The 16,669-nt window shown below is 44.2% G+C and overlaps 1 protein-coding gene across 3 annotated transcripts in view; it reads left to right on the top strand.

Annotated features, from left to right (window-relative positions):
• The window catches only part of ULK1 (unc-51 like autophagy activating kinase 1), a 79,134-nt gene that overhangs the window by 26,713 nt on the left and 35,752 nt on the right, over positions 1 to 16,669 (top strand). For all 3 annotated transcript variants that reach the window (XM_062009632.1, XM_062009631.1, XM_062009630.1), the window contains exons 9-12: positions 904 to 1,005; positions 7,708 to 7,766; positions 11,612 to 11,694; positions 15,955 to 16,005. In XM_062009632.1, coding sequence (XP_061865616.1) covers positions 904 to 1,005; positions 7,708 to 7,766; positions 11,612 to 11,694; positions 15,955 to 16,005 — 295 coding nt within the window. The remainder of the gene's footprint in view (positions 1 to 903; positions 1,006 to 7,707; positions 7,767 to 11,611; positions 11,695 to 15,954; positions 16,006 to 16,669) is intronic.

The following is a 16,669-nucleotide window of genomic DNA, read 5'->3' as shown; positions in this document are numbered from 1 at the left end:
TCTTGGCTTTGTTTGGTGTCACATCTGCTTCCCTCAGGGACAAACTGATCTCCTGTCTGCAACTTGTTTTCTGCCATTTTTTTTCCCACTATATGTGGCCCTTACTTCTAACAGACAGAAAATTGATCGTGTTCCATGCTGGCAGCACTGCAATGAAATCTGTTGTTAAAAACATGTGGGATTAGCAAGCCTGGCCTTCTGTCCCTCCTCTTCTGCTGCCACTCTGAAGGCATACTGCCTCCTGAGCCACAGGGCTTTGTGGACTTGCAGCTTCTGGAACAGGCCTGGGAGGGAGCAGCCGTAGGCATGGTGTGAGATTAGAAACCAGTCTGAGGCACAGCAGGGCTCAAGCTGTTGTGCTGAAATACACTGATCTGCCTTTGAACCCAAACTGTGACCTTGACAGAAGCTCTAGAGTGTAATTAACATGCTACCATCTTAGACTAAGTGAGAGAAGGGCATAAGTGATGTGACTGAGGATGGAGGCCGAAGCTTGCCTGTGCAGAGTGAGCCTTTGCTGCTCTTGATCGTTTACCTGTGACTTCAGAGCTGGCTGTCTGATTTCAGTGAGGCTTCTTATAAGCACAAATGAATTCAGAAAAAAAAATGGTACACTGAGAAGGGAAAGTCAAGTACTGAGTTTTCCCAACTCCCCAAATGGCATGGTGTTGGTTGGGTTTTTTTTGTCTGCCTCAGTGAAAGTCTTGGTTTCCTCCACTTAGGGAATTTGGCCCTTTCAAGGTAGTGTTACAGTCTTCTTGAGAGCAAATCTTTCATGGTTGTTGGAGAACCTAGCCCAAGAGTTTTTAAAGCATAATAGTGACTTCTGTTTGTTTCTTGCAGCCCCTACAAAAAAAATCAACATCTTTTCCAAAACAAACTTCTCTTTCTCTCCCCAAAAAGGCACCAGAAGTAATTATGTCTCAACACTACGATGCCAAAGCTGACCTCTGGAGTATAGGAACCATCATTTATCAGTGTCTAACAGGAAAGGCGCCTTTTCAGGTGAGTTGTTTACATGTAATCTTTCTGTCTCTCTTGCTTTTTTTCTCTTTTTCCTTTTAATCCATTTAAGGGTTCTGTCATCTATATTGACTCCCATAGATCCAGCCGCATGGAGATCTGTCTGTTCAACTCGTTGGCAATGTGGTGCATTATATGTTAGATATGTTAGTGGAAATTGACTCTCCTTCTCTGGGCTGTATGTTAGGGAAATATATTTCCTGGTAATAATCCATAGGAAGATAAAATTACCATGAATCAGATAAAGCAGTGGTTTGTTTTCTTTCCAGGCCCACACTTTCAGTTTCTGTTTGCATCTGTACTCAGTGTATAATTTATGGTTCTGTTGACTATGGAAGGGCAATAAGGAAGATTGTAGTTGCAAGGCAATGTTCAGAATGACTTGGTGGTAACTGATGTATTGTGGCTAAATGGACTTTGTTTTTAAAGCAGTTGAGTAGGATCTTATCAAAAGAATCTTATCTGTCATCTTACAGCAATTCCTCCCAGCCTGAAATGTTTATGTTCAAGCCCAAACCCTTCCAAATATAACACAGTCCAGTAAAACTCCACCCTGTAACTGATGCCATAAGTTCTGTATGAGCTAGAGCATATCTTTTATGAAAGACATTCTCTGATTTTAAGTTTTCAAATGATGGAGAATCCATCACAGCCTTAGGCAGGTTGCTTCAGGATTTCTTCACGTGTTTTGAATCATACATATCCGACTCAGTGTGTTTTTCTTGTTCCCACTCATTAGTGTGCCACGCTGTGTATTACTTTTCCTCTTTCATGCTGAATAAGTTCTGGAGACTCTCCTGCAACCACTATTTTGAAATGCTGTACTTGTCAGAATTTGATTTTCCTTGCTGTTTTACAGCATAGCAGAGAGATGCTGGAGTTGCTGATACTTTGCTTCTCCAGTGTTTGAGCTCTGTGGAATTCATCCCTAATCCATGGAAAAAGACAGACCAAACAGCAAATTTGCATGGCCAAGTGTTAGCTGGTGCCAACTCTTCAGGGATACCCTGCCTTGTCTTGTGGTGGGCAGTGAAGGGACATTTTGGTCCCTTCCCAGCAGGTCCTGATCCTTGTTTTGTGCTTGCCTGACTTCTCTCTTTCACATCTATATCCAGCATCTACTGGGCTGGGATCAAGGGTCTCTGTTTTAATTTTTCCTCAGACCCTTTCTTCTTTTGGGGTTTGTATTTTGAAGCAAAATACTAGGCCCTGCTTAGCAGCTGCACTAGCTGCTGTGGATTTGTTTGATTAGGGAGAGAGGAGCTCAGCCCAGATGGTCCTCTGTGCACCATCTATTTGTTTTGACCATGTGTATCACAAATTGCTTTCTCCTAGCTGGGAACTTGGGGGAAGAAGCCCATCCAGGGCAGATGTTGGACAGCTAGTTAAAGGTTAACCAGCTTTGTTTCTTTGTTGGCATGACTGTGTACTAAGAATTTGCTGATGGTCCCTGAGCAGTGAAGAAGCTATTGTGTATTGGCTTTTAGAGGAGAGAGTAGTAGTGGAGAGAGGTGATAGGGAAACCATGGAATAGGAATGAGTGCTTTTGGGAGGTACATCTGCAAGTGGATGGGGAGATCATAGGCTGATTCCATGTGGTGCTACTAGCAGACCCAGTTGTACAGGGCAGCCAGGAATTTGTTTTATGACGTTAACCCCCTCAGGCTAAATCCTCCCAGGCTGGCAAAGACAGCCCCATGCCTCTGTCTAGCTGACATTCTCTTGGGAATCTGGAGCACTGTGCTGTGGAACATGATGCATTTTGGTGTTCTGGCTGTTTGCTGAATGAGCCAAAGGGACGCCTTCACAGGGATGCAAACTAAAAGGACTCCAGTATTATCTGCAGTGAGGAGGAATGAGCTGTCTAAAAATAAAACAGAGCTTCAGAGGGCTGGGTTAGATGGAGAAAAGATTGAATGTGTGGAAAGTTTGAGGTGGCTGTCAATCCAGAAAGTGCCTGTAAATCAAGACAGAGATGTGTGTCTGCGTGAATGTAATTTCTAGCTGTATCAGAGTTAAAATTAACTATAGCTGGATCACCCAAGGCAACATCCCAGAGCCATTCCTGTCTCTTCCCTGCCTCACTGCACTCAGACAAGAAAGAAGCTGCTGATGCTCAGATGTGAACAGTTGGTAGGATGGCTGGTGAAGCTGTCTTAAGGAGCTTTTTGTATTAAACATCCCCATAAACAAAACAGTGAGACTGCCATAGGGATGAGATTAATAGGATTCATAATCCCTATAAACAGATTTGCTCAGCACTGTATTAATGTGGAATTGTTAATTTGCCTTGCCTAATAAGTGGTCCTCACTTCCATCTCTTTGTTTCTGTCACTGGAGACAGGACTTGAACAGTGTGTTTCCTGGTCTTGCTGACAGGTCCTGGCCAGTGTCTTGAGACTGTAGCAGTTTTCTCTTGTCCTTACCTGAGCTGAAAATATTAGGACCCAGTGTCTACCATGAGGTGATGTAGTCTCTATAGACAAGTGAAAAGCAGATGCAAAACTAGAGGCAGAGAAGAAATAGATTTACACAGGGTCTAAAATAATCTTCCAAAACCAATCTAGTTCTCATTAAATGGTGTTTTAAATATGACTACAGAGTTACATGAGAATCATGCTGATGTTCCTGATGATTTGTGTTTCCTGTTGTGTGACCTCTTCAAAAAGCAGACAGTTTGTGGTAAGCAGACACACTGTCAGGCATAAGCCCTTTGTGTTGGAGGTGTCTCTGGCAGAGGGATAGGTCCACTTGGACATCAGATCCTGCTAAGGACTATGAGACTTGGTTGTCTGTATGTGAGCCTTTGCCTGAATCTCCTCCTAGCTGCTTTGCAGACAGGAGAGTGAGGAAGTGATATAAGAGAGGAAATGCAAGTTTTGCTGCCTGGTCTGACAGCTCTGAAAGAGTTAACCTTCCTTCATGTGTTCTTAACCCAACTGGCTGCTAGGTGAAAAATTAATTTCTAAGCCTGGTGTACCAAGCCCACTGCTCTATTTCTGGGTTAATTCTGCCTGATAAGTATTAGGATTATGTATCACTCACAAAAACTGCTATGTTGTGAAATAGGCCTTGAGGAAGACTAGGGAAGGGAGGATTTTATACCCAGAATTTGGGCTCCTGGTTTATTTGTTAAGCAGGTTGCTCTGGTGTTCCCAAAGCTGTTCCTCTGAAATGTCAGTGAGGACGAGTATTCCTGGCAGTGGTAGGTGGTTCTGCTGAGACAGGGTGCAGTGATTGACTTGTTGCTGTAGTCAGTGAGTCATTGGCTTTTGGACCAGTTTTTGTGGGTCTGATCCTACTGTTGTTGGGAGTAGAGAGAAAACATCTATGGACAGCTAAAAAGAGAAAGTTTAGGGTCTTGTTTGTTTCTGGGCCTTTGCTTTCAGGTTCCCCCAACCTCTAGCCACTTAGTTGTGGGAGTCTTAAAATATCAGCTATTATGACTGCACAAGCAGAAGGCATTTGTGGCAGATTTTCAAGCTTTTCCGTAGAACGTCTGAGCTAGAAACATCATTGCTTTTCTTCCTTCTTTCTGATGTATCTGGACTACCTTCTCTGCACCTCCAAATCTAAAAGGCAGGACTCAAAGAACAGAGTAGTACATACCCTGCTATGAGGTGTTGACTAGACAGTGCTGTTCACTGAGGGTGTGAATGTCTCTGGCCCTTTTCTGACTGAGCCCTGGCCTTTTGCATCCAGCCTTTGCCTGAGCACGACAAATCCAGCGCTGAGTGCTTTTGGAAGCACCACCCTGCGTGCTTTTCTCCTGTGATTCCCCTGCAGGCAGCCAGCACCGAATGGGATTTGGCAGGGTTACAATGAATGCCTCTGTTGGCTCAACATATTTCCACTGCTACTTAGGACAAAGTAATAGAGTGGCAGGGTTGAATTTGTCCAATTGTCTTTATATATAGAAAGGAGAGACAAAACTAGAGCCAATTACACTAATGCAGCTGCTCCATAGTAACACGAGAGGAGGAACAAGGGCATGAATTGGCCTGCTGACATGTCTCCTGTTCTTGGGAAAACTGAGCTGTCCATTTTGCATCCTAGTTTCTGACAGATGGATGCTATCTTACAGGTAGCAGCTGGCTCTATGTACCTTGAATGGTCTTGTTGTTAGGTGCCTAAAATGTGCTTTCTCTGGTGTTCTTCTTGGGTAAGGTGTATCTGCCTGAAAGGCAGACTTCAAATTAAGTCCTTAGCTTCCTAGAAGAAGGAATTCAAATGGTGTTTTTAGTGTCTTACAAACATTTCTGCTGTTTTGTTGTGTGAGTTTTTTTTTTAAATGATGCTCAGAGAAACACTATTTATGGAAAGGAGAGGTGAGCAAAGTGACTGAAGGTGCCAGGGCTTTATGAAATGGATGCTAACAGCAAGAGAGCACTGGGCATGTTATTGCGAGCCTGGGAACCTGCTGCTAGGAGCAGAGCTGTGACTCAGTTGATCGATAATGAACTTATGTGAAGATGTAGTTGACTTTTACCAGATTAATGATGATCTGCACTTGTCTGTGCTGGGCACTCACAAAAATGACTCTATTCCCCATCAGGCAGCCGAGTCAGAGACCAGACTTGAATTGTGGGCTCTTGCGAAGGAAGCGTGGTCTGGGTAGGGAAGAGCCTGACACCCTGGATATGGTCCTTGCAGAACAAGTAGGAGTTGTACTGAGCCAGCAGAATGTGGAGAAACAACATCCCTACAGGGATATCTCTTTAATTAGTACAAAAAGAAGGGGAGCTTTACTGAGGATTTTGTTTCTATCCAAGCTACTGCTTGGAAACCCTCTGTGATGAAGTGGGCATTGCGTGTGTGCTGCCTTTAATATACTCTGTCTATTGCCAGGAAATATTCTGACAAAACACTGTTTGAAATAGATCAGAGCTTCATTGTATTTGTGAAACAATTGAGTTGTTGTGACAGGAAATGAACAGAGCAAACAGCCAAGACTTGTATCTTTCTGATGTGAACAAGCACTTTGCTTCCCTGCCGTGGAGTTCTGTTCCTCCTTGGATGTTATGTCTGTCAGGCATATTTTTCATCACACAAGCATTGTGGCCAAGCCACTTGGTGCAGTGAGTACACTCGGCTCATTAAAGTTTGCCAAATACGAGGAATCTAATTACAGGGGAAGATCTGCAAAGGGAAAGGTATAAAATGGATTTTTACTGAACCAAATCAAATTGAGTGGCAGCAGCTGGAAATTCTGATGCAGTTGGGCATCCACGTAACAAGGTGCTTTGCGAAATAACATTCATTTTAATGGCTTGTGAAGACAGTATTTGTATATGTCCTGTTTGAGTCCCTGCGCTGTCTGTGAACAGCAAAGGACACCTTGCAGGAAGAACAACAAAATCTTTTTGATTTCCTTCTTTTAGGAACCTGTATCTGTTACTGGTACAAAGTGATAGGAGAGCTGTGAAGCATGAGTCGCTATGAGTGTGTGAGATGCTGTCCTGGTAGCACTACACAAGTCTGTCTATTAACAACTTTTGAGACTCTCCCATTGGTTTCTCTTGAAGTTTTGTACTGAGCTTTCAGTTACTCTTAATTTTTGTCCTCAGCCAGAGGGAGTAGGTGATGTTGAAACAGCATCTTATGTGTCTGCTTTTCCAGCCATGCTGTGTTAGTGGTATTTTGATGGCTATCTGCAGATTGGCTTGTCTGATTTGCCATTTTAAGCATCTTAATTGACCTTAAATGCTTCTAATTTAGAAATGGAAGTAGGTGGAAAGCTAGAGGGTTTTTTGAGCCTGCCCTGAACATCAGGAGAAGCTGCCTCTTACCTCCTCATTCACACTTTCCTACACACTCTGCTGTGCCAATAATTGATTGCAGATAAACTTCTCTGATCTTCCTTCCGTGTTTATATGTGCCTTCATGTCTGTGTGGGGCCAGCCAGCTCTCCCTTTAACAAAGAGATTTTAACTAAGCAGAAAATCTTGAGACACAAGGGTTAATTTACTGGCCTCTTACTTTTTGCATGCAAACAAATGGAGGAATGACGTTAGGAGAATTTTATGTGTCTGCATTTCTATATTGATGACTTTATTTTTAACCTCAGCCATAAGCCACTTGTTATGCCTAGCTTTTTTTTCCATAATCCCATCACTCAGAATTTGGGATCTTGTCATCAGCATCCCCAGCAGTTGTGTGTGTTATTGCACACTCTGGCTTGAGACCTTCTGGCTTCCTGGAATTAAAGTAGAAAATCCTAATTCAGTTGCTGTTGCCTCATGTTCCTGGTCTCTTCACAGATCCCTTGTCCTTAACAGGCTCCCTGCCCCTTTTCTAAATGCCCTGTAGCACTAATCCTTGTTCTCAGCAGGATCTGCCATTCATCATTTCGGACTCCTCACGTCTACAATTATTTAGGCTGCTGGGTGAGGCTATTAGGCCAACTCAGACCTGAACATCAGAGCCCACTGCTAGGAAGCTCAGCCCTTGGAAGGGGGGAGCAGGACAGAACTAGGTTAGAGACAAAGAGGCAGCAAGCTACTGTATCTTTACTCTGGCACAGTGCTGGCTTTTCAGTCTAAAGTGAGCTGCAGGTTCTCATTATGCTGGTGCAGCAATTGCAAAAGTGTTCCTCTGCTCTTCAGAATAACTGAAATAGAAATGCTAATCCCTTTCCTTCATTGTAAACTGCTTCATGCATTGATTTTTCTTTCTCCTCTCCAGGCCAGCAGCCCACAGGATCTTCGCCTCTTCTATGAGAAAAACAAGATGCTGATGCCCAAGTAAGCACTTTTCCAGTGTCACCGTTTGCATGCACTTGTTTACTCTGTATTTATACCTGTCCTTGCATGCTCCTGGCATGTCACTCAGGGAGGTGACTAAAATATTTGGCCACCTGCCTTCCCTGTTCCTTAAACCAGCAGTGGTGTGGCCCAGAGAAAGCCAGACAGCAGCAGATTGCCAGAGTCAGTGTTCTGGCTTTCTGCAGATACTGCTTCTGGAATTCTGCAGTGTAGGAGAGGATTGTTAGCGATTTCAAGAGCCAGGTAGTGGTCCTGTCCCACATATGGCTTCCCTGAGGCTGGGAGCCTTGGGAAGAAACCATGGCAATTCTTGAACCCTGAGGGCAGCCACACTGCAGCCTCTCCTGTAACCTGCCATACCTGACCACAGATCACATTCCCAGTTCCCACGTGTCAGGACAGCAACTGCTTGTGTCCATCCTGCTAATGGGAGGAAATACTATAACCTCGATGGAAATGGACACTGCTGCAGTTTCCAAGGGGAAGAGAACTGCTTTCGTCCCATGGGGGTGTATGTTACCTAGCTGCTCAGGGCTGTGATTTGTCAGTATATTTTGGTTTTGTTGCTGTGGTCTTTCCTTTAGGTCTCTGAGCTCTTAAAGCAGAACCTCATGCCTACTGTGAAAATCTCAGCCTGGTATAAAGACAGGTTCCTGGTATAAAGAAGGTTCCGGATTATACATCCAAAAAACGGGAAGGTCTTTTTTAACCAGAACATTAGCTTCCATTTGGCAGAGCTATTAAGGCAGCCACAAACACAGGAAGTTCATTCAGTGGCTGTGTGTGGATTTTTTTTCCTTATCAGTTTAGACAGCTCCAAGAGATAGAAGAAGGAACTGCCAGGAAGTTAGAGCTCTTGTCAATGACTTGAGCGACGTGTTTCACTTCCCTTAAAGTACATCCTTCTTAGATTTGGGGAGAAGGGACAAATTTCTACCAGGATTAAGTCTGGGGCGTGGTCATACTCTCTTGGATTGGGCTAGAGTAAAACACCCAAACAGAACGATTCAGAGCAAAAACACCACTGCATAATTTGAGCCAGATAGTCTGTGTGAGCAGAAAGTAGAGCTTCTGTTTCCCCTTCACTACATAAAACATGGCTGCTCACCTTGAAGGTAGTCTCTCTTACTAAGAGAGAAATTAATCCCTACAGTTAATAAGCTTCCCTGTGTTGATCATACTGCCCTGCTGCTGCTTTGGCTTGTGGGGCATGCAATGTGAGGCAGGCAAGGGGAAGAAATGAGACTCGGCTGTAAGAGAAGAGCATGTCTGTTCTTGTAGGGATTAGTCCTTCTCCTTTGTTTTGAGTCCTTTATGCAGTCTGCATTTACCATTTTCACCTATCTCCACTTTTTAACTACCAAATTCCTCCAAATTTTTGATGCAAAGCCATGTTTGTTTTCACTGGAGAAGTCAGATCCAAAGTGGCCTTTGTGTACATGCTGATTCCCTGCTTTCCAAGCTCAGTTTGTCTCTTTAACATGAGCTGCAATCTGTGCTATTTCCTGAGTAAACATGAATAAACTGCCTCTACCAGCCTTGCCAACACGGAATGAAACATTAAACCACTCCAGAGACCTCCTTCCCAGCCAGCAGCAGTGCCAGGATTTGGTTTCATTCTCCTTAGGGCTAGGCAGGCTGGCACCCACCTCCCTCCCCATCACCATGGAAAGTGCTGTGTTTGGGCTTGGGAATGGGGTGGGGAAGAAAAGCTCCTTTGGTGTTCACCAGCAATCTCTGCCTGCCAGGCTGCTGTTGTTGCTGGTGGGTAAAATGCTGGGAACCCGTATCAGGAGGAGAAAGCCCAAATGCCTCAATTTTAGTAGCACTGAACATTCATGGTGCTGATTTGCATGGGAAAGTACATTCTATTTCATGGGAGGAAGGAGGTAGTTTTGTTGCTTACGTTTAAAAAGATGGCCTTGGAAAATAATACTTCAGCATAGCAAAGCTTGACATTTTAGACATGAGAGGTAAGAGGCAATGTGCTGTTGATTTGCACTGTCTTCAGTCTGTGTTGTGACGTTCAAGGTCTGCTATTTGACCTGTCTGTTTCTTGGCTTTAAAACTTTACAAAAGCTCAAGTCATTGTTGGGAAATGGACTTGTTTTGGATGAGAGCTTTGTGTGTCATGGATAAATAAATTATGATGATAATGCTGAAGCACTGCAGGTCTCCAGCACTAATGTATTTTTCAGGAGAGTCTGCTAGCTGTGGTGTCTTGGGTTATTCCATTAGCAGTGTGTTTCTAAGGCACACCTTTTTCAACAAAAGGCTGTTTTTTCTTGTCCCAATCTGAGTCTCAGTTTAGCTGCATTCCTTACAGAGTCCTGGTGGCCTTCTCCTTTGTTGCGTGAAGCTCTTCTAATGTCAGGCATGGAAAGCAACTCCTCTTGTACAAACAAGGATGAGGGATGCTTGCCATCATTCTCTGTTCTAGGAATTGCTAGGCTCAAATTCCTACACCAGTGAGGCCTAGGGCTTTACAGAAAAATAACTGAGTAGTATTGAAGCCTATAAATACATAGCTTGCCTCACATCTCTAGTTTCACTGAAGAGGAGGCAGTTAGTGCTAGGTAGCACCTCTCTCCCACCACCACTATTTTTTTTCCTTCTATACCCTGTCTGTGGCAGGGGTAGAGTTGGTGGAATTGTGTCAGAAGGGTTGTTTCTCCCAGCAGCAGTCTGGCTTGGCTTCAGGGCAGTGAGTGATGGCAGCCCAGCAAAGCAGAGATCTGGCTGAGCGAGCTATGTGCTCTGCTACTGAGCAGGCCTGGGCTCCAGGCAGTTAAAATTACTGCGCTGAGTGTGCCATCACCTCAGCTGACCCATGCTTGGAGAGGGGGGAAGGCCTGGCAGTGCACGGGGGCTGTGCTGGGCATAGCCACGATAAACAGAATTAATACTGAAGAGCTGCAGCCACCTACGCTTAATTTGGAGAGCTCTGCTTGGGCTGTGGGCAGGACCCAGCTGCTGCAGCCCCTAACTGTGCTTCTGGGGATAGAAGAAAGTCAGCAGAGATGAATCCACTTAGGCAAGAGCTGAACTCTGTTTTCCCTGCCTTAATCCCTTCATTTATTCCCTGCTTCTTGCAATCTACTGAGGTTGTGAGGAGCTGCCCAGGCCTCTCCCCATTCTGCTTGTGGGTTAAAGGATAGTGCAATGGTTTACTGGCTCTTCTGTGCTGTAGTGGCCACTGAAAAGCATGTTTTCTTACTAGCTATACTGGGAAATGAAGTTGTAGCTGCACTGATTTTATCTTGCTCAAGTGGCAGTTGCTCACATCTTAGTGGCCTTCAATTAATAAATCCTGTATATCAAGGGAGCAAGTAGTCAAAAGTTACTTAACTTAGTCTTACATAAGCTGAGTTTGAAAAAGAAAAGCCTTAATAAAATTGATGATCCATTTCACCACCAATGTTTTAATTGGAAGATTGCCTTTCATAACTGCCTCCTTTTAATGACCTCTTCATCCCCATTGGAGCAAGTAGAAGAGATTTTGTTTACCATGTGCAAGGTATTGCACATTGAATGGGCTTAGCTGAGAACTAGAGGGATAACACTGGCACCACTGTGGAAAGGAAGGAGATGGAGATGCTCATGGGAGAAGCCACTAAAGCTAGATCAGCTGTAGCCTTCACAGTACCGAACAGAGATGCAAATAGAGATGTCTCTATTCAGCCTCTTCCAAATGAGCTCCAATGCTGTTCCTAGCCCAGCAGGCACAAAGTGAGTTTGCATTTGCAGGTTGCCTTCCTGAATATGTAAAAACAGTTTAAGTACGGTGCAAGTCCCTCTTATTTTGCTTCTGTTTTCAATCCTAGCATCCCCAGGGAGACATCAAGCCACCTGAGGCAGCTGCTACTGGGACTTTTGCAGCGTAATCATAAGGACCGCATGGACTTTGGTAAGACCTCCTTCCACTTCTAGTTCTGCTGCCTGTCTGTGTTGTCTTCTGTGTCATGGCACTGCACAAGCCTCTGTCCTCTTGGCTGGTGCTAGGAGAAGCATCCAGACACCTGGATTTCACCTGTGCCTGGAAGACTGCATCATCTTGAGTTTTTTAGTGTATGTGCTGGAAGAGTCAGTGTTGATTCCAGTACAGTGTTGTTAACCCAGAGATTTGACACACTTAAAAAGCAACTGTTTCTTTCTTCCATTCTCTCTCCTGGTTTCTGCTTTTGTTATCTCTCTGAACTTCTGTTTTGTTAGGTATGCTACCAGGTAAAACATGGATCTTGTGCTTCTGTGTTCTTTCTGTGTCATAATTCCTTCCCAGTACTTCAAGCTACATCCATTAAATGAACAAGTCAAGCAATATTCTCCATTTCCCAGGGTCTACAGTGATAACCTGAGCCAGGGAACCATGGCTGCTTGCAGACTTTTCCCTCCTTCTCCAGGTTTCTGTGGAAGGATGCCTTGGTTCTCATCAGGCCTCAAACTGGCAGTTTCTTGACTTTCCCTGTAGATGTGTATCTCAGCCTTCTGACTTGACTGGCACAAAGATTTTTGGTTTTGTCTTGACTGTTCTCAGATTGAAAGGAATTACTATGTACCAGGTAGTTTTGGTTTTGACAGCTTTGTCCAGATGTGTCCAGCTGAGCCAAAAGGTCTAAAGAACCTCTAGTGAAGCCACACAGGCAGGGGTGGAACCCTTCCTAGAGCCCTTGAAAAGACTTGAAAAGCATTTCTGTGCTCTTTTATTCTTCCCCCTGCCTCTCGCTTCCTTAGGCTAAGGTAGTCTAGACCTGTCTCAGGTGAAAATCATGAGTGAATACTTTTCTCTCATCAAGGAAGCTGATCCCTAGTGGTGTGTCCCCTCTGAGTGCAGAGTGGAGCAGCTTTGGTTCCATGGGCCAGTGTTGCTGGTGGGAAGGGCAAGTTTGCCCCTCAGCCTCTGTATTTCAATAAGGTTTGGTGCTGGGCAAGCCTCTTCAAGTAGTTTTTCTGAAACAAGGCTGTGGGGCCAAATGCACAGACATTACACCTGAAAATAAAGTGTGCTGCTGTGTGTTTTCAGGGTATTGTTTTTTAGTCAGGCTTAGGGTAAAAAGGTTTGATTGTTCTGTCTTTAGGGGGTTGCTTTTCCTTCCTGTTTTGTTGCTTATCTGCTCCAGTGAATTGTTACCTGATGGGTAGCATGTGCCAGTTGATGAAGAGAAATTGTTTTGCAGCCTCTTATTCTTTTGGATTACAGAGTGGGACAGTGTAACAAAGGCTGATCATAACTGGTTACTAGAGTGCAGAAGTGAGAAATTAAGCCTTTTTGATAAAAGGGGTTGTTGAAGCCACTGACAGACTGACTTGGATATAAGCACCTCTCAGTATTATTCCTTGCAGATCTTCTCTCTGGGCTTTGGATCTCTACCTCTTCTATCATGCTGCTGTGCATTTCAAAAGGAAATATATTTGAGGCTCCTGTTTCCCTGCTGTCAGAAACTGATTCTGGTAAACCTTTTTAGCCCCCTGTAAGCTGTTTTTGTACCTCTTGGGAGTAGACTGCATGAGTCACTATCTAACACTTGGGAATTTGAGATAATAGACTTTGATTTCACTCAGGACATCAGTTATTGCACATCTTGCTGCATTGAGATTGCTTACCCTTAACTACATGTGGGATCTTTTTCTCTACAAATTGGCACATACTTGTAAGATGTATTTGTTTCTGAGGGAGAGATTATGAATATATTTTATCCAGAAGCCTATTTTTGAGATACACCTTGTGCTTTACAGAAAGCAGATCTGAATGGCTGTGTGGCATCCCGTGCTGTATTCTAATATCTCCTCTCAGTTGAGAGGAAAGCAAGTAGCAGAGCCATGACTTATTTAGACCAATACACTTCCTCAGCATCCAGTTGTGTTCTTGTCTCATCCACCTCTGCGTTCTTTCCTTCCACTCTGTACTGAAGCATCTGAGCTTCCTCTCTTTGTGCCACAACTCTTTTCCTTTCCCTGTTGGTGCTTGGTTTTCAGCTCCTCTATGTTCCCAAGGGCTCGGGGACTCTAGTCCACACCTACTGAATTGACCCCCTTTCATTTCCTTAAGCGTGTCAACTCAGGAAGCCTCCAGATGATGCAGTAGACAGGTTCCTTGTCCTTTTCCTGGAAAATTAACCATAGGCTGCTGTCTTCACTTAGAGTTTATGAAAGGCTTGTTCAGCTGATGGTTGGTACTTTTGTTTGCTGTTCATTTACCACCTTGTGCTCTGTAAGGTGAAGATTTGTCCATGCTGCTGGCTCAGGGATGGTTCCTGAGCCATCATCCCCAGAGGAGTGGGATGACCTGCTGCTCCCTTTTCCCTGAGGCCTGGAGATGTGCACAGTGCCCTCCATGGAGCCCCCCTGAGTTTGGTTGATTCACACAACAGCAACACATAAGCTTGAAATCTCCTTTCCTTGCGTGCCTCAGCTCCTCTTCAACCAATAGCTGTTGGTCTTTGCAGTCTTAAGATTATGTAGAGGAAAGCCAGGAAGGTTTAAAGTTGCAAGTTTCCTGCTGATGATTACAAACAGGGTTGTTACACTTTTGCTTTGCAAGCACAAGTTGATTTGGAGGGGGGAGGGGGAAAAGTTCCACCCCCTCAGTTGAATCAGCTCAGCTGAGGGATGGTATCTTCTAGAGGAGGAGACTAAACAGGAGGCAGGAAACTCCAGCAGCTCCTGGCTGGATAGGGATGTTCTCCATCCACAGCAGATCTAATCTGTGAGATTCCAGCTTTCTCTGCCAGAGACTTCCATCACTTCTGTTGTGCTGAGCTCCAGACCAGTGTGCTCTGACTGCAAGACATTGGCAGTGGCCAGGAGGGGCAGGGGAGAGAGAGATTGTTAAAGTTTAAAAGCAGACAAAGAAAATGCAGTTGCTACTTTCTGGAAAGCTTACTGGCCAAGAGGAGCTGTTTACAGAAAGCAGAAGTTTGTAAACCTTGGGTGATGCAACAGGAAATCAATGCTGGGAAAACAAGTTGAACTGCCTGCAGTTAGCCAAATAATCAGTGTTGATCCATGACTAAGGCTCCTGAAAGGCTGAGTTGCTGATTGTGATAGGAGAGGACTCTGTGTAGAGCTGCAGTGGATCAGATATGGAGGAGTCAGGAGGGGTGGCTACATATGAGAATGGGCAAACATGTCAAGGGTCTCCAGCAAGCCAGGAGAGAAGCTTTTCTTGGCCTGGATCTGTAGAATATCTTCCCATAACAAGTAAAGAACACAGCAGTTGTGTCTGGTGTGAAAGGAAGAAGTTCTGGACTGTCATTCTGTGGTTGCATTTTAGAAAAAGCATTTCTCCCTTCAGTGCATGATGGGTTTGGGTCGGTGTGTGATGGAGGATCACTCAGGGGAAGTCCTTCTGTCCATTATTCCTCTCCTTTGGAATGAGTGGCAGTGCAGTGTGATAAATACCGCTCCCCTGGATCCCTGCAGTGACAGTGACTTGCTGTCCTGGTCAGCCTGGGACTTTGTCTTTTAGTGCTACTTTGCATCTCTGGGATTTCTCTTTTCTTGCTGAGAGGAGCTTTTGATGCATGTGTACAGCTGTGGCCATGCCAGGTCTCAGCATAGTCACACTATCTGTCCCTCAGTAACCAATTCTCCTTCCTACAAGTGTAAGAGCTGTTGCAAGACAGAGGAGCACTAACAATTAATTTACAATTAACTCTGGCAGCTTAGGGTTGTAGCTTGCTGCAAAACCTTACAAAGTTCTTTAATGCCCTGTGGGGAAGGAAAATCCCTGAGTATTGGTGGCAAGTCCCAAGGTACAAACCCTGATGTGCTTTGGCCATGCTTTTGGCAAAGATGTGTCTTCCCTCCCTTTCTACCTTCATGTGTTTGCCCCAACTGGTTTCCCTTCTCCACCCTGCCCTCCCCAGCTGATTTTGCAGAGATGGCTGATAGTAGAGGATCCACTTATTCTTTTTTTTCCCATACCTACATAGCAATCCCTGGATCCAAACAATTTCCTATCCTATCTTTTATGAGTAGATCCTGGATCCAGTCCCCAGTCTGCCTTCTTGACCACCCCTACATGCAACCACAGTCAGTCAACTTCCATATTTCCATGGATTGCATGGAAAAATCACTGTGAAATACTGTAACTTGCTTTAACTGCTTTGTAAATTCCTTAGTCATTTCCTTTCACTGAGTCACTGTTCTTGATCTTGTTTTTTTTCAGATGAGTTTTTCCATCACCCATTCTTGGATGCAAGTGCCTCTATGAAAAAATGTAAGTGGTGCATTTTTGATTACAACTCTTTTTGAACCGTGACGTGACTTCCTTTACTGCTAGTTCAAAAGGAAGGGAAAAGACTGCTTTATGGGATGTTTTTAGTTATTTAGACAGGGATTCAGTGTTTGTTACTGTGTCATGTCCAGATTTTGCAATCAAAATGTATTTAATTTTGCAGTTATCTTCAAAGGGATGATTGAGGGGCTATTTAGAAACCTAAAGTAACTTTGAAATGTGTTCAGCTACTTTGTATGAAGTGCTTGGCCAGTGAGGATTCTTGTAGGTTAACAGGATTATGCAGCACAACAGTCTTGCTTTTCATCCACATCTGTAGGACAATTCAGGACAATGAATGGTGGAAACTGGCACTCTTGTACCTGCCTGCCAAGGAGTACCTCAGGTTGCCTGTGCTAAATGGCAAGCTCAGGTTACCAAATCTTATTTCAGCATTTACCTCCAAATTCCTGATAAATCTTGTTTTAGAAGAGTTTAAATTTGACTGCTCTGTGAGAACTAGTCAAAACAAAGACAGATTTCCATTGAAAGTTTGTTCTTTCTCTTGTGATTCAGAACTTCTGAAAATTTCCTGCCTCAGGTGTTAGGATTCAGATGTTTGTTTTCGTTGGAAAAGAGTTCAGAATTGCTTCTAGCGTATGAGATA

The sequence above is a fragment of the Colius striatus genome, chromosome 17 (genome assembly GCF_028858725.1).
Source record: "Colius striatus isolate bColStr4 chromosome 17, bColStr4.1.hap1, whole genome shotgun sequence".
Classification (NCBI taxonomy): domain Eukaryota; kingdom Metazoa; phylum Chordata; class Aves; order Coliiformes; family Coliidae; genus Colius; species Colius striatus.
The sequence above is the reverse complement of the archived record's forward strand: the minus strand, read 5'-3'. Positions and strand labels throughout refer to the sequence as shown.